We start from the raw sequence: 17,991 nt of genomic DNA, 5'->3' as shown, positions 1-17,991 counted from the left end.
ATGCAAAAGAATCTTTGCATCTAGTCAGTATATGAACTGGAGTTCATATGGACTAAAGGTGGGTCTATGCCCTTTTTAAATTTTGTACAACGCAGAAAATGTGGCACTAAGTGGTCTTCTCCATAGTCTAGAGTCTTTGTTTTCATTCAGTATCAAAGTACAGCATGGTACTGTTCCCCTGCACTTACTTTTACAGTAGGATGGTGTTACTAGTTCTTAGTCCAATCTCACTGTATATTCTTGATCAATTGTAATTTGCAATTCTTTAGTTCACATCCTCTCCTTCCTCCTTCACAGATTCAGTGTTAGTAATAACACCTTGGTGTTAACAGTATCTTCTCTACATGTGTGAGACTAAACCAGCACCTCCTAAATAGCTTCTATTCTTTTCCTTCCCTAAAGAAGAGCTCATCGACTGAAGAATCTAATACATTGTTAGAGCTGACCAATGCCCATGAAGCACAGTTATTTCCCCAAATTTTGGGAGCTCTTATTTCTTTCCAAATTTGATTTTGGAAAAGTCATAGGATAAGATTCCATATATTCCCAAACTGAGAAAATGTCCCTTCCCAAAATAACCGTGTTGACAGAACTATAGAGAAAACCACAGGATCAGGAACAATTCTAAAGAACATGCTGATGTGCTTTAGAATTAGATGATGAGGAGGTGTGACTTCTTAACACATTTTTTATCATTCTGCTTTTCTGTTAGTTTATTTGTTGTTCTGGTTACTTACCTAGTATTTTGTGCTTTTTTCTACACATTGCTTTTAACTTTTCACAATACGCACTGTTCCAAACAATGCTTCCAATTAATCCCCAAAGATTCATTAAATAATACCTTTTTGTCTGTTTTGGCACTGTTCAGTGCATTCTCTGCATCTCTGGTCCAGATCATTTGAATTCCCAGAAGTCCTATTTGTGCAGGAAACATTGCCTGAAAGTCATACAGCTTAAATGCTGAATCGCTAATGGCCATTGATGCCTGTCTAATGATGGTGTGGATTGTTTTCCTAATCCCATTCAGCAGCTGACCTAACCAGAATTCCACATTGCCCTGAAATAAACAAGAAAGTACTTTTAAAGAATTAGTTTATGAATAATTCACAAGTAGAAAAAGCCCTGTGTGACTTTTTCCCCAGTCCTTTGATTCCCATATCCATTACTCTCTAATCTTTAAAAGATTCCTCTCTTCCTTCTGCTCCACTGCCTTTCTAGAGATATATGTACTTCACATAAGTACTGCTGAAAAAACAGGTAAAGTAATTGTTACAGAATGACACAAACGTCCTGTCCTCTCTGGCCTTTGCTCTTGTTCACATTGGAAGGTTTTCATTCAGGTAGTCAAATAATAGCATGATGCAATACTGTTGGTCATGAAAACGTAAATCTACTTTATATCAAGTAATGAAAAACTGCAATATACTTTCATTACCTGAGCTAAAACTGGTTCAATAATATTGACCTGTTCTCCTTCTTGAGATTCAAACAATAAAATCTGGTCGTAGTTTTTTTCATGAAATCCTACTCGGTTAACATTGTCAAACAAACTTAATAAATGTGCCTACAATAGAATCAGAAAAAAAAGGTCCATAAGCTGATCTGGTATGGCATTCTTACTTTGCCTTTAAATCCAGTGTTAGAAGAATCTATAAATCATTCCAAAAGTGAAAGAAATTCTCTCCACTAAATAACAAAATCCTTTTTGGTCCTCACTTACTGACCATAAGAACATTATTGCCGTATTACTTGTACCTGAATAGTGTGGGAATCAGATGCTTGACCAAGAATTTCCAGAAGAGCAGGATCAGACACAAAAAAAAATCTTGGAAATATTAACCGTTTTTTTTCCAAATACCCTGTCAGCGATTTCTGACAGATTTCCAATTGTTCCAGCAAATGTGGTAATAGCTGTGCCAAAGTCTCATCTCCAACACAGCACTGCACAACATTCGATGTTTCATGGGCTCTCTGCATAATTCTCTGCCATGATTTATCAATGTTCTGAAATCTTCTGGCTTCCTGGAATACATTATAAATGCATTAGCTCTTCCTCATGTTTGTCAGATTCTAAAAATTAAGGAATTCCGTGAGACAAGTTTTTCCCTTGCTGTTCAAGTCTTCTTTGCAGGACTAATGTATGAATATTTATAAGCATGCTTACAATGATCAGTGCTTATAACAACTACAATTCAAACTGCAAGAGAAAGAGTGCAATGCGGTATCTCTGGAAATGTCTTTTACTTCATCTTGGGCACCAAAATGGTCTATATGAAAGGATTCCAACACACACTGGAAAACACAAACAGCAGCCTTCTCAGAAATTATAGTCTTCCTAATAGCAATACACAACATCATGTAACAGCTGCCCCACACAGGTTATGAGGAGTAAGTTGTTAGTAGTAATATTTGACAAACAAAACCAGTATAAACAATCTGAAGCTGCCACACTTGTAAGATACTGTAAGTGAAGGGAGACAAATCCTCAAATACTGTGAGCTAGAGAACAAATGTTTTTATACAGTGGGTATACTGACTTTAAAAATTCTTTCTTCATCTACAACAAATGAAATGTTAATGGGATCGTAAATTATCTGAGAGCTAGAGGAGATCTCAAAAGACCATCCAAAGACATTTGGCTGTCACAAGACAGGATCATACCTATGCCACACTTGAAAAACATCTGTCTGTCTTGTATTTAAAGATGCTCAGTGCTGAAGATTCAGAAGTCTCTCTGGGCCATCTTTGCTACCAGTGACTCTGTTTTAATATCTAAGCTTCATCTGTCTTCTGTGTATACCTATTATTTCTCATCATAATCATAGATACAGAGAACACATTGTTTTCTTTCTGTTGAGAGCAACCCTTATTTTTAAAAAAAAATTATCATGCCTTCTCTTCAGTGTTTCCTGTCCTTCAGACCAAACAAGCTGAGTTTGTTTAATTTTTTCTTGTAGTTCATCTTTCCTGGATAGTTCCTCACTCTTATCACCCTCTTCTCTACTCTCTCAAATTTCTCTATGTGTTTCTTTGGCCAAAACCAAAGGTACAATATTCTAATTATTGGTTATTGCTGTTTACGCATTCCACTTTTCCACTTGCATTTCACACACCAGCAATCTAAAACTCATTTTCTGATAGTATTATGAGAGACTGTCAAAAGCCTATCCAGATGTATAGCATCTACTGTTTTTGCTCTATCCACAGTGCTTGTTGCCTACCCTAAAAATAAATTAGATTTGTTTGACAGGTTTTGAAACAAATTCACACTGACTGTTACTCATCTCCTTCTTAACTTCCAGATGCTCACAGACAGTTACTTGTTGCAGTATTTATCCAAGAACTGCAATTAAGCCCACTCATCTATCATTAACTCCTTCACAAAGCTGTTACTTCTCCTCCTTTGAAAATAGTTACCACATTTGCTTTTTTCCAGAATACTGGTTCATGTATCACCCTTGCAAAAAGTAGCTTTAGCAATTCTCAGGTGCCTCAGCTGTGCTGCAGCATTTGTTCATCTGCAAAAACTACTTATTGATTCTCTGATAAGCATTAACAATATAAACATACCTCACAAACTAAAAAAAAAAGTAGTTATCTTAAACAACAGTTAAGAAAGCTGTACTTTGTACTTAGAAAAATTAATGTTAGATTTGGAAATTGTAAGCCTTTAATTATAAAAGGTGTGGTCTGAATAAAGAAATATTTAATAATTTCCCAATAATCATGGTTTCATTAAGTTACAGCGTTGGTTGATCCAGTGCTCTAAACTGTTGTGTGAACTATATGAAAGCCTCTCATTAGGACACACAACAGAAAGGATGACTTATTCTGATATTTCTCTCCTGCAGGAAGTCAGATCGTTCCTTAACTCTTTTGAAGCTGCTATCACGGAAGGTCATAACTACCTTCTGAAGATGTTGCAGTATTTCATACAGATTAGCACACATGCACACATTATGTGTTATAATGTTAGCACACATTAACACACATCTTGCAACATCTCTCTGTGGGACTTCATTATACCAAGTCCTAGCAAGTACAGAATTCATACAGAAAATCTGTCATTCTATTATTAAATAATTTAAAGCCTATAAACACGTGCACACAGGGCGAATGGAATGTTTGTATATAGAGAAAAATTTATATATAGGTTTTGTACCATTAAGTAGTCCTAAGCCCTTTACTATCATCTGATTTAGTAATGTTGCAAGCTGACAGGAATATTTGAGTCTGAATTACAATCATGTTCCTGTAGGTTTGACAAAGTTCTAAGCAGTTCAACCAGACAGACCTCAGTTTGGCAAAGCTTCTTCTGAACTGCCTATGCATAGACCACAAAACTCATGTGCATTATATGCATTGGTATGTAAAGTCTGTGCTGTGGCTCTTGGTACAACATAATGCCATTAACATATTGTTACTGAATTATAGAATGGTTTGGGTTGGAAGGGACCTAGAAGATCATCTAGTTCCAAACCTGTGCCACAGGTAGGGACACCTTCCACTAGACCAGGCTGCTCAAAGCCCCATCCAGCCTGGCCTTGAACACTCCCAGGAACAAGGCATCCACAACTTCTCCATGCAACCTGTGCCAGTGTCTCACCACCCTCACTGTAAAGAATTTCTTCCTAATATCTAATACAAGTCCACCCTCTTTCAGCTTAAAACCATTCCTCCTTGTCCTATCACTACATGTCCTTGTAAAAAGTCCCTCTCCAGCTTTCTTGTAGATCCCCTTTAGGTACTAGAAGGCTGCTGTAAGGTCTGCCCAGAGCCTCCTCTTCTCCAGGCTGAACAACCCCAACTCTCTCAGCCTGTTTTCACATGAGAGAGGTGCTCCAGCCCTCTGATCATCCTCGTGGCCCTCCTCTGGACTCACTCCAACAGACTGATGTCCTCCTTATGCTGGGGCCCCCAGAGCTGGACTCACTACTCCAGGTGGAGTCTCACTAGAGCTGAGTAGAGGGGGAGAATCACCTCCTTCAGCTTGCTGGCCAATGCAGCCCAGGATTTGGTTGACTTTCTGGGCTGCAGCTACACATTGCCAAGCCATGATGAGCTTTTCAGAAATCATAAATCAACATACCTGAGGAAGTTGTTTTGCAATGTCTCCACCAACAAACACAGCTTCAAGGTAAATCCAGAGGTTTTGTACAGTAATCCAGTTTTCAATTATTTCTGCAGTATTGGTCAACTTCTGAACCCACTGTTGTATAGTGGACTTAAACGGTGCGTTATACCTGTAAGAATATGAGTTAAAGGAAAAAAGAACCTGAGATGACAATTGTTTACTTTTGAGTTTGATCATATTTGTAAAATATGAGCATTTATTACGTTTTGTACCTGTTGCTCATGAGCGACCCCAATATCACGAGGCTGTCTTCCACCAAAGCTATTTTCTCCATTATATCTGAACCTTTCAGAAGGAGTTCTCCTCGAGTTTTGAACTGGCCAAAACTGAAAGCATGAGTGCTCCATTCACTAATGACATGCTTCAATTTTGCTTCAATATCCTTTTCTTTAATAGCACCGATGCAGATATCCTGTGTAAAATTAAACTAGTAAATTAGGAAACTAGATATTACAGTACTACTTGTAACTGGAACATTTTATGGGCTATACTCCATCTTCAGTAGTACTGGCACCTTACATTTACAAAAATTCACTGACTGAATCTGCAGGCAAAATTTGCCTTTCTGTATGTATTAAAATTTGAAGTCAAATATACACACTGAGGGGTTTAAGGAAAATATACATTACCAATAAAAACCAACAAACAGTCCAAGAATACAGTGTACATGGACAACATCACTGTCTGCTACTTCTTGAAGACAGTGAAGACAGGACTGCCATAAAATCGGTTACTGCATCAGAGAGAAAACGAGCAGCTACTCAGATTGGACCCAATCTGTCCAGGAGTATATCGGAATGCATCACAGATTTAAAGTCTTTCCTTGACTGTAAGGCTGTAACTGAACCTTTCACATGGCTTAAATTCTCGTCTGGAAATTTGGTTCAGCACAGATTTTATATCATTTTTTCATCTTAGAAGTGTTCTTTGAGAAACAAGACAAATCAGGTCACTACTCTGGAGGGACCACAGATTTAGCTAAGTGACAACAGAACTAGAGTTAAAAACTGTTGGGGTTTTCCTTCTTTATTTTTAGCTATACTTTGTTCTTGCAAAAGGTAATGAGCATAAAGCTAATGTATTTGCTACATAACTACTGCCCCCAAAACAGAGGGGGTAATAGCTTTGTAGTTTGTGCACATTACATAAGCCTTCTCACTTCTGTGCTCTTGTGAAGAGTCACTTGTGAAATACAAGAGAACCTTGTTCTCCTATAATCCTATATCCTACACTTCTACTCTGTTCCAAAGATTTTTAGCACTTTACAGGATCAGACTTACATAAACTATTTTTTCTCTCCAATAAGGCATTTAAAAGGAATAAAATAACTATAAGTAGGCAGACCCTAAACCAGAAGCATGACAGAATCACACTGCTCTTAAAACAACAGAATTCCTTCTATGGAAGGATTAGTGTAATACTATCTACCCATTTAATCCTTCTCCAGAATAAAAAAGGAAATACACTAGCCACCACGGCTAATACCAGCTACCAAATTCCACTATTCAAAAGAATTCTCTAGCTAAAGCCAAATTTTTAAATGTTACAGAGCTGACTAGAGAAACAGGATTTCAAAAGCCCCAGATCACATGTTATTCATTAAAAACAAACAGAAAAATACATGTACCTCAATATCTTCTTTATACTTTAATAAAGGGGCATCCATTATGTTTTTCAAAGATAAATTTTCAGAGTCAACATCAAAGTGATGCCCAGTTACTTGCGCAATTCTTTCCCAGTGTCGTGACACCACTGCCTAGAAAAGTCCATAGGAATTAGGGAAGATTTGTTAAAAATTATTTTTAGGACTGGAGTGTTCACATACTTTCGCACAGCATCTGTTAACAAATAGAAGAGTCTTGATTTCCATTCTGTTGAAAGCATTAGTAGTTCTTCTAATCACATTATGAAGTCTTTTCCCTTTCTGTAACTAAGTCTAACTAAATTTTTGCATAAATATAGCTGCTTTTGTCTATAAAAGAGAATTATGGAAAGCATCTTACAGTCATGCAACATAGTCTTCAATAGAGTTTTTCAAGTGAATCTTATCTCCAAATTATTATGCTGAACATACTTTGTTTGCCATCATTTCAAGCAAAGGACAGGTCTCTCTGAAGTCATCAATTTTTTTTTTTAGGTCTTGAAAAGCTTGCCATTCCTTCAATGCTTTTGGTAACTTACGGATTCTTTAAAAAGCACATACAAAAAAGAAGAAATATGTTATTCTTAATAATCACAATCCGTTTAATAGCACAATATATTCTCATTTTTCAACCAGTGGACCAGTGGTCCAATAGACTGTAAATAAAAATCCAGTTGCAAGCTGTCAACATAATGTCTAGCTGATTGTTTCTGACTGCAGGCATGAAACACTGCTAAAGGCAGTAAAAATCACACTAGAATGGTTTGGGTTTTATTACAGTTTGAATTAAAGGAGGTACATTCATGTGCAAATCCATGTCTAAACTTAAGCTTTTGCAGTGTCATTGTTTTATTAAAAATTTTAAGATGCTGATTTTGTAAAGGGGAAAATGGATTAAACAACATATATTTTTCAAGAAAAATAAAGTACATCTAAACTAAAACTGACTTGCTTGCAAATGGAAAAATACTTTCAATAGAATAAGTCCCATTTTATACCTAGTTTGTACAAAAGATATTTCAAGAAAAATTTTCCTTTATGTACAATTTCAGGATGAAATAAAATTGAAAATTAAGAACTTCTTGTACTGTGAATTGTCACAGCTCCACTTCCTTCTAACATGTCATTCTAATTTTCATCTGCCAAAGGTATGGATCAAAGACTGACAGCAGTTCTTTTACAGCTCAAGGGCAGAAACAAAAAGCTACATAAAACCAACCGATAATGAAAAATTTCTTCAAAAAAATTCTGTTTTTCACAGATCAAAATCAGACAGATCTGTCACACAATGTGTGAATTCTTCACTGCTTGCTGGTAGGAGGTAGATGAACATATGCATACTGTCATGGCATTACAATAATCACTGTAGTCTTTCATCTTGAATCCAACAATAGACAGTAGTAAATACACTAGGAAAAAGCATAACAGACTGGAAAATTATACTTATGCCATTGATAAGGCTTTAAGAGGCAGTTCCTGGGTACTTCTATGCTGAGGGACAAGTAATGTCCTTAGAAACTTTGTCTTAGACTGGCAATTAGAAATGGAATCACTGAGACTGGTAATGAAAGTTGCTGATTTTTTTGTAGACGTACCTTTTTTTCTTTGTCTTGGTCTCAGTAATATCTTCTAACAGCAAGTTCCATAAGTTACACACTATGTGAAAAAACTACTCCATTGATCAGATTTAAATTTCCTTCTTATATTTACTGGACATTCTCTTTATACCACAGTAAAACATAAAGGGAAACTTCTCTCTAGCTGTTATAAACTTCTATAACACTCTCTAACACATGCATTTTCTCTAAATATTTATCCTTTTTGTCTCTTTTTAAATGGATTTATTTTCACGTACAGTTATTTCTGTACGTTCTTCTTTTCATGATTCCAAGTTTTCTATTGTATTACTATTTTTGAAAGGGGTAGCCACAAAGAACACTACAGTGAAGAACTACACATATCTTTACAATTATGTTAAAACGTTAATTGCATTCCCAGTATTCCTGCTCCTTTCATAACACAGCATACCATCTTAGTTATTTCTGTGGTAGCCCTTGTACACTGTTTAAACTTCTCCAGCTTTAAAGAGAACAGCTTGATGCAATAATGCTAGCAAGCTTGCCAAAGGAAGAATAGTACTGAGTTAGACTTCTATTAAGAAAAAATGTTTACTGCCTATTGGTGGTCACCTTCCTCCAAATATAACGTAATACTTGAGAGATGGAAAAAAAGTCACACATGAAGTAAAAAAACCAAACATATAACTTTCAAAACTTATCACGCAATGGCTTCCTTCAGAGTTCTGGGAGAAGGAAGCATAAAGAGAGTCCTACCAACCTGTAAAATATAATTAACTACAGAAAAAATGATGATGCAGATTCCAGAATTCTCCTGAAATTATATCAAGACTTATATTGTCCAAGTGCAGAAGTGTATATATATTTCACATACATTCATTTTTATTATTATTATTTTTAAAAAGCGAGGTGGTTTTTTTTCAAATTAATGACTAGAAGACTAGAAGACAGCTCACTCAGTTTTTCCAGAAAGTGAAGAAAATCTCCACCCCGCTCCTTCAGTGTGTACACAAATGAATCTAGATAAAATGGTGACACAAAAACTGAGCACAAGTAGTATTTCTTAGGCTTTGCAAAGATCTGGATGAGAAGAAAAACACAGATTTGATCTCATCTCTTGAATAATACCAGAATCTAAGTGAGGTCTCTCTCAAGTCACATTGAAGAAGCCAAAATCAAAAGCTGATCAGAACTACTGGTGAAGCAGACACACACTGGCTGCTCCAGAAGAGAGGTTCTGCAGAAAAGAAAGCTCTTAATATATTGAGTATGAACTTGTCTTGACAGAAGTCACTGAGAAAGCAATCAGAACCACTGTGTAAAGAGGTGAAGAAAATGCTTATAAAAAAATAATAGAAGAAGAAAGAAAACAGAGAGGCAGTTCACATCTTTTTTCCAATAAATATGCATAGGATAAAAATACTGCACACTTATTTTCACACTTTTGCATATAATTTGGTTCTTATGTATATTCTGTAACTCCCATTAAAAGTAAAATATAGACTGGTACAGATAACTGCTCTAAAGGAATGGATGCACTGAATACTTAAGACCTACATATAGACTCTCCACTTTTGCATGTAACAAAATTTCCCTTTTCTAGCAATTGTACCTATACTCTAGTGCCAGGAATCAGAATTCAAAGAAAGCGGGCAAAGGGGAAACAATCCAAATCCTCTTGGCCTACGAGCCCCACCCTCTAAGAGAAGTAACCTGCTGGGTCAGGGAAGTCTTGGAAACCCAGCCATGGCTCTTGAAGAACCAAAGGTGCATCTTTACCAAGAGTAGAAAAATTCCTCTGACTTAAGCAAACCATGGTTTCACCTAACTGTTATTTTGCATGTGACGTGGAAAACATTATTCCTCTCAGACCTCATAAATAACTCCCCAGAATTTAGTATGTCTACCTACCCTTCTTGAAATAACAATGTCAATCCATACAAACACGTGGAAGTAGACAGTAACTTCAAAATTGTCTAACATCACAGAGTAACAATTAATTAGCTGTAAACCAAATCACTGAGAAGGTAATATATGAAGATCAGCTCCAAAGGTTATTTATACTCTACAACCACCTTGCCCACAGGTTTATGCAACTTATTTATTAAATAAGCTACAACCTACCATGTTGGTATAGCCCAACAAGCCTAAAGTGACTCATAGGCTGAGCTAATTAAGGTCACACACTAGCTGCATATTGCACCAAAATCTGCAGCTAGGGTAGCTGTGCTGATCACTCAAGCCTAAGTCTGAAATAAACCAACAGATTTTTGCCCCTCAGAGCAATTTTCACAAGCTAATTAACACAGACAGCTGAGAAATAAAAATTGTATGCATCTCAACAAATAACAACTTACTTGTTTTGAAAATCCAGAAGTTCATTGTTGATTTTTTCAATATTTAAATCATTCCAAAGCATTTCATTGTACCCATCGATATTAGCAGTAACGGAATTACAAAGACTGTAAAGTTTCTGAAGCAATGCAAGTTCACGTTTAATTTTGTGCAGTTCAGGATACTCTGTTTCAAATTTTAAAATAAAAAATCTGTGAATATTAATTAGGTACATCTGTATTCATGAACATTAAAATCCTTGTACTTCTAAAATTGGTATTTAATAAATGTATGAAATCAGACTTGCAGTCTTTCAGATAGTGTCTAGTAAGAAAAGCTTTTCCAGTTATGTTATGTAAGAATATCAGATTTTGATGCACAGTAATTGTTTAGATTCCTGATTTTTTAGTAAATATTCTTCTATAATGGTAGATGGAATCTTATTAGGGAGGTGCTGCACCTACCTCTGTGAGGGAGATAATGTTGAAAAAGTAGCTGAAATGGCAAAGGAACGCACTATAGCTTTAGACAAGAACTAATATTTTCCCTGTCTCAATTTGCACTATTTACTTAAGAGGCAGAGGTTGAGGATGGGGGTGTGCTTTCAAAATAAAAATACAGAATATATTACACAAGAGAAGTATTTAAAAAGGACTTGCTTAACATAAATGTTTTGATTAGTTTCTCTCATATCTTTGGGGGTTTCTAATTAATTATATTGTGATTATTGCATATGTCTTCAGACAGGAAAATATACTGAATTTAGCATGCACAAATTAAAGTGCTTATCATACATTCTGCTGTAACTTTAATTGATACCACAGTCTTCCAAACTTGCAGTTGTGTCTGATTTGGAGACATAAGGATATTACAGATCAGTTTTGCACAGCCCAAGGGAATTCATTACGTATCTGGAGCAGGGACAACTTGAGTACTTTGGCAACATGTTTCCCAAATTTGGACATGGAAGAATACAGCCAGGAGATATACTACAGAAAAAGCAAGAAAGCTAAGCAGCTGGACCCTGAGATACCCTGGAACAGTGTGATATTCTTCCACCTGATGCTTATGTATGTGCAGACTGAGGGCCAGTTTCATACAGCTGCTTTTTATAGGAAAGACAACAATAAATTACTGCAAGGAAATTTTCTACAATGAATCCAGCACTGAATGCACTTAGCAAGACCCATAAGAAAAAATTAATAGCCTAGGACCAGGCATCCATATAATCTAAGAAACTACCTGTGACGGGAAGACCAAATAATTCTTCCCCACCAGAAAGAGAGATATACTTCCTCCACAGTTCATCAAATTTGGCTTGGAAGATCTGTAATCTGTCACTTGCTTCATGGGGAGGAACATTCTCCTCACTGGGGCCCCTGTAAAAAAAAATAAAATATTCAGTGCAAGAGTGCAAGTAGCAACCATTCAGGTTTCACAAAGAAGCACAATGAAACCCCGACCTTATTTACTGAACAGTATTTAATATTTTCTAACATTTTTTCTAGAAATTTTCACAAAAGACACTAAAAGAGAAAAATGAAAATGCAAAGTATATTCAGCATCCCAACATTACACATTGAGTAGTTTCTGAAAGAAAGGCCAATTTATTTTCTAGTTATAAAAGTCAGCTAGGTTACCATACATATTACAAACAGTTTAAAAGTTCTAGAAATGTTTTGTCTTTGTTATTTTCCATTTCTTCTGTAAAATACATTTTAGTTATTAATTTAATTTATATTCTTAAAAAGGGAAAAAGAGCAGGTATATAATTCAGGAGTGAAAACTGTGGCAGCTGGCACCAGAACCATAATTAAGCACTCAAAAAAGTAACAGAAAAAAACTTGATTTTGCCCTAATGACTACATCTCTGCTGGAGGACTGGGTGTAATCCTCAGCGCTCATGCCTGGCACCACTTCATGGCTGCATCATAATATTTTGGGATAAGAAATGTAAGGACGTCATCTTCTGTTGTGCCATGGTTATTTCTAGAAAGACAGACAGGCACATGGGCATCAGAGAGCAGTGTAGGGCAGCTGCTTGGCAAGGAAAATGGAACCAGGAGATGAAAGCAGTAACACGGTCAGCAGAGGCAGCCCGGGCCTGGTCCCATAGTACCTGAGCAAGGAGAGCAAGTCAGGCCTGGGGATGGTAGTTAGGGTCAAATGAGAGTTTAGATCTTTAGACACCTTTAGGGAAGGTGAGTCAGCAAGTCAGGGTCAGGAGCAGGTCTAGTGAAGGTAACTGGGATGAGACACAGTCCAGTGGTTACCAGGCTGTTCTGAGATCAGGCTGAGAAGTGGTTCTGTGCATTGGGATCCAGCAGGGTCCATGGCCAGGCAGAGGCACAGCTGTGACAGAGCTCAAACTGTACGTCGGGGCCAAACATTGAATCCTCAGCTTAAAAGCAGATCCCACAGCAACGGGTGTCAGTCTTGCTGAGGCCTCCCAGCAGAGCTCTTGGAGGCTCTGTCACCAAGGAAAGGGGAAGCCCTCAGATACACTAGCTCTCAGTTGGCCCTGAGCCCTGGCAGTTGAACCTCCAGAAGCGGGGCTGCTCTCAGGGTCCCTACAACTGGTAGCAGCCACAGTGTGTTTCCATTAATTCCTCTGGACAACTGCAAGAGCAGAACCGCAGGCAGCACTATGCATCCACACTAGCAACTTGATGCTCTAGTAGGTTCCTTTTAGGTACAAATTCACCTTGTCCTGAAGTGTTGCGTTCAAATGCACTGCCTTCAAGAAGTTTCACTGCTATTGAAGTGAAGGTTGAAGCCAAGTACCTGGTTACCATTTGGAGCACACTGCTTGTAATACTAACGCAAAAGCACCTGCCCTAGGAGAAGAGTATATACTCTCCAGGGCCCTCCAGCAGTGTGTGCTCTGTGTGTGCACTGAGATCAGTCCATAACAGCAAGGCATCCTGCACAGGCTGTACTTAAAACTGCTTCACACTGCTCACAGGCTATAGGTATGCAGTGCCTAAGGTCAGCTGCTGGCATGAACTGCATTGCCAAAAAACACACACTGTGCATGTATTGTCCTAGAACCAGAATGGACCACAGCAAGCAAAATTCTGTCTTTCCTTCTTTGTTGCTAATGTAGATGTGTCCAATGAAGCACAAATATCCCACAATTAAAAAAAAAAAAAAAAAAGTAAACTTAGAACTGAGACTGAGTAAGACTCAATGAATTTAGAAATACCCAGAACTGAAATCTCCACTCACACCAAAGGAACTACTTATATACTTAATATTAAATATCTGCTTAAGCACTTTGTGAGTTTAGAAACCTGAAAAAACCATTAAATTTGGATTTGGATTGAGAATTTGATTTTTTTTTCCCCAGTCTATTAACTCTTTCAGAATTTCACCAACTCCAGCACTGAAATTATGGAAATGAATCTATGACAGTAGAAGTATCTCTCATTTGATATGATTCTGAAATCAGGTTTTTCATTCAGCTGTCATATATACATTGAGGCTGTGCTGTGTTTATTTTTGGAAGCCCTTTAGATACAGCATTTTTGAACAATCACTAATAAACATGATTGTATTGCACCACAGATCACCTACTTTTCATCATAATCTTTGTAAAATTTTGCAGTATCAATCTGGAATTCTTGAACACCCCTCAGTAAATCTGTTTTCATGTCTGGCTGTACCTTCAGCAGCAAGTCCTCAACCTGCAGTGCCTATATGCAGACAAAGATGAAAAACACGCATAAAAGAAGCAGGAGAAAAAGCACAGGGGTTTAAGTAAGATGATTTTGTTCTAGTGTTTCAACATTAAAAAGGCTGACAATAACTTTCCTATATATATGAGTCAAGAAATAATACAGCTATGATACCTGTGTGTTTAGGTTCTTCCAGGCATAAGCCAATCCATCAACTCTTTCTGTATTTCCATCTTGAAAGAGCAGACTGTATTTATGAAGCACAGAATAAGATTCTTCTATAGGTCCAACTGTCATGTCAATTTTAATCTCATTGTCTCGGATTTCCTTTAGTGCTTCCATTGCTCCCCGTATATCATCAAGGTCATGGATAGGTCTGCTTAATCTCTTGCTAACATTTTCAATGAATGAATAAATTTCATCCATGTCTGTGGCAGACTTTTTATTCAAAGCTAATCCAAATGCTCTTTGTCTTGAGCGGCATTCCTGAATTAAAGCTATTTTCAATGACTCTGTCGCAATATCCACTGATTCCAGTACACAGTGATTTGGTAGTTCTCTGATTTGCATTTCTAATTGCTAAGACAAACACAAAAGTTCAGCTTTTAATTTCACAACAATTTATCTGAACAGTTCACTTTTATTAAAGATATAATACTTACAGAAAAGTATCTGATTTGAGTTTGGAATTCAGCCACTGTTGGTTTAGTATCTATAAATTCCCTCACTTTTTCCTCTGGATCCTATATATAAAAAAGTTTATTTTATTTAGCGTTGGTATTACAATAACCTACAGGGGACCCAGTTACCTGATGTACTGTGAAAACACACAAATGTTCCTTCTCTAAAAGATCTTAAGATATAAGCATTAAAGTGAAATTATTTTACTTGAACTGCTTTTCCTAACTCTCACTCTTTGTACAGTAGTCTTTAAAGCATTTGAAATCTATCTGTAACTCAAAAATTGACACAGAGCTGGATATCCTTTATCCGTCTAAATATTACTACAAAATTTACAACATAGCTGCTAAAACTTTGCTGGAAATATTTCCTTCCCACTGCCCCTTCTGTCTGCAAACCCCCAAAAGCAGCTCACATCCTCTAACAGGTAGTTAAATGGTAGTAATTATACTCCGCCATCTTCACTCTTCCTGACACAGTATATTTAACTGCAGTTTCTAGCTGCAAATGGCCTGGCCATTTGAAGAAAGGGCAGCTTGGCAGGGAAGGATGGGTCTAGGGGAAGAGGAGGCATTTCTCTTGCTGGAGCTTGTTTAAAAGCAACAGAGCACTGAGCATCCTTCCTTTTCATAAGGTAGGCCCGTCTCTGCAGAGGTGAGAACTTCAGTGTCACCAGCTCAATAAATGTGCTAGATTCTCAGTTCATTACAGACAAATGATCTTCACCCAGGTCAATGACATTCATCTACAGTCTGCACTGTGAGATCCCTAAGAAGCTTCTCTGCCCGATGATGAGTTACCAGTGACAGCTCCCAGCAGTCCCACAGAGATTATAAAGACAGGGGGAAACATTGCCGACTCCTGAGGAATTTTAAGGTTAAGGAGCAGATTAATTGACTATTTTAGAAGATTTCAGTAAAAAGGAAACATTATCATGCTATTGCATCATCCAGTCTCACTGTGTCTTGCCTAGGTGAAATGACACATCATCAACATGTAGTTAGTTCAAACAGTATCTCCAAAAACTGAGGTAACTAAGCATTGAGATTTGGAAGGCCAAAAGCCATGAAGAGGTGAAAATGCCCTGTCTTAGCTTGAACTCTAACTACAAAAGCGTCAGCTGTGTGAACATGGTCACCTATGAGTTGGTTTAGAAAGGGGAAGTTAAAAATAGTGAGCAGTTACATAGGTAAGGTCACTCCTATTTCGTCTTGGCCTGACTAAAGCACCTTTGATAGGTTAAGAGCAGTGGCTGTCCATCCACTGAGTTGAATTTCACTAGTCAGAACGTACACAATGTTTTATTTTATTAAATATCTCCTGCCAAAACACTCTTGAGAGTTTTACCATCTATGTGACTGGACCCACTTCCTAACGAAGACAACTCCATCAGCCAAGATTCACTTCTCCTTTGGAATCCTTATACTGGAAAGTTTTTCTACATTTAATTTAACATTTTTGTAAAGAAATAGAAAAGCTACTTTCAGCAGTGATTGCTGAAAAAGAACTAGTCAGTTTAATATTCAGGAGTAGTTTTGTAGTCTGCAATTTCTCAGATACTATGCTAAATTTTGTTCTTTTTTATAACCTATGCAGACAAGTTGCTGTGAGAAAGATGCATAAGCATATGAGAGAATAAGCTTGTTTATGCTCCAACATCCTTTTTTGGTTTTCTGCTATCTTCCTTACATGGTTTAACAGGTAAAGAATTACAAGTTCTGGTCAACACAAAAGTAGAAAGAGGTATTATGGGTATATGGATTCTACCACGAAACCAGTGCTTCCTACTGAGCACATAGTCTCCTTACACAACCCAAAACAGTTTATTTAAAAGATTTCACAATATAGCAATGTATTTTATTAAAAATGTATTTGACCTTGTTCCAGATGCCTGAAAATTCAGAAAAGCTGTTCAGAAGATCCAGTGCTTCGGTTTTAAGAGATAAAATAATTGTATTTAGTTGGATCACCAGTTTGTTTACATCCTTATGCTCGATGATCTGCTTGTCCAAAGCTTTCAGTGCCACCATCCTGTTAAGTTTGCTCTCATCACCTAGCTCTACAGCAAAACCTTGTTCAATCTGGCATAAAGTAAACAAGAAAAAAACATGTCATGTAGTTTTATTTATATTTTTTTTACATTACGGAATGCCCAATAATGCACACAGGAAGTACTTCTGAGAACAGGTAAGAAGTACAGAGAAAGCATCCATAAGGAGACTCCCTGCTCTTCACTTGGATTTTTACAGAACTATAATTCTAGTGTTAAAGCCAATTTTATTTAAAAAATAGCATGTGGAGCTCTGTATTAGTCATCACTGAATGACATCTGTCAAATATGCATCATACACAAGTATAACTGGGCTGTTTCCTACTCCTGTATAAATGCTCGGGTCTTCCTGCTTTTAGTGTAGATTTATGATCTATACCCATTCTCAGTCAAAAAAAAAATCCTGGAGGCAGTGAAGGGTTGGCTGCTTGGAAATAAGCAAACAATTCTCCTTGAGGAAACCAAATTCAACCCACTGTCCTAGTTTGTTTTTATTACTTTTTTGCAGGACTTGAGTGGGGTTTTTTCACCAAAATGAGCTGATCTGTTTTTCACGTCAGATCAACAAAATAGGAAGGTATTTTTACAGAGACACTTTTCAGCACAGATCTATATAGATCTGTATTTCATTAGAACAGGAGAGAATTAAGGCCATTTGAATACCATTACTGTGCATTTCTGTACTTCAACAAATTTCAGTTTCTATCTATACTTCAGACCTGCCCAAGGTTTTAGTGCTCATTTTAATGCCAGTTAAAAGATTTATATTGTATTTACTGTAGCATTATAGGTGCTGTATGCAGCCTGAAAGTTTAACTTAAACTATAGGTTTTGCCTGGGAAGACTGATAATAATTTGTACTTGGCTAGTAGGACCCATGCATAATGTTAGTTTTC

General features: G+C 37.0%; 1 protein-coding gene across 1 annotated transcript in view; it reads right to left on the bottom strand.

Annotated features, from left to right (window-relative positions):
* The window catches only part of LOC102057332 (dynein axonemal heavy chain 5-like), a 176,276-nt gene that overhangs the window by 123,970 nt on the left and 34,315 nt on the right, over positions 1 to 17,991 (bottom strand). Inside the window, exons 24-35 of the mRNA XM_055705661.1 lie at positions 16,923 to 17,126; positions 15,027 to 15,107; positions 14,539 to 14,943; positions 14,264 to 14,382; positions 11,930 to 12,066; positions 10,711 to 10,873; positions 7,209 to 7,320; positions 6,762 to 6,890; positions 5,347 to 5,546; positions 5,090 to 5,243; positions 1,756 to 2,022; positions 842 to 1,057 (exon numbers count right to left, since the gene is read on the bottom strand). Coding sequence (XP_055561636.1) covers positions 842 to 1,057; positions 1,756 to 2,022; positions 5,090 to 5,243; positions 5,347 to 5,546; positions 6,762 to 6,890; positions 7,209 to 7,320; positions 10,711 to 10,873; positions 11,930 to 12,066; positions 14,264 to 14,382; positions 14,539 to 14,943; positions 15,027 to 15,107; positions 16,923 to 17,126 — 2,187 coding nt within the window. The remainder of the gene's footprint in view (positions 1 to 841; positions 1,058 to 1,755; positions 2,023 to 5,089; positions 5,244 to 5,346; positions 5,547 to 6,761; positions 6,891 to 7,208; positions 7,321 to 10,710; positions 10,874 to 11,929; positions 12,067 to 14,263; positions 14,383 to 14,538; positions 14,944 to 15,026; positions 15,108 to 16,922; positions 17,127 to 17,991) is intronic.

The sequence above is a fragment of the Falco cherrug genome, chromosome 3, assembly GCF_023634085.1.
Source record: "Falco cherrug isolate bFalChe1 chromosome 3, bFalChe1.pri, whole genome shotgun sequence".
NCBI lineage: Eukaryota > Metazoa > Chordata > Aves > Falconiformes > Falconidae > Falco > Falco cherrug.
This window is presented reverse-complemented; position numbering and strand designations above follow the sequence as displayed.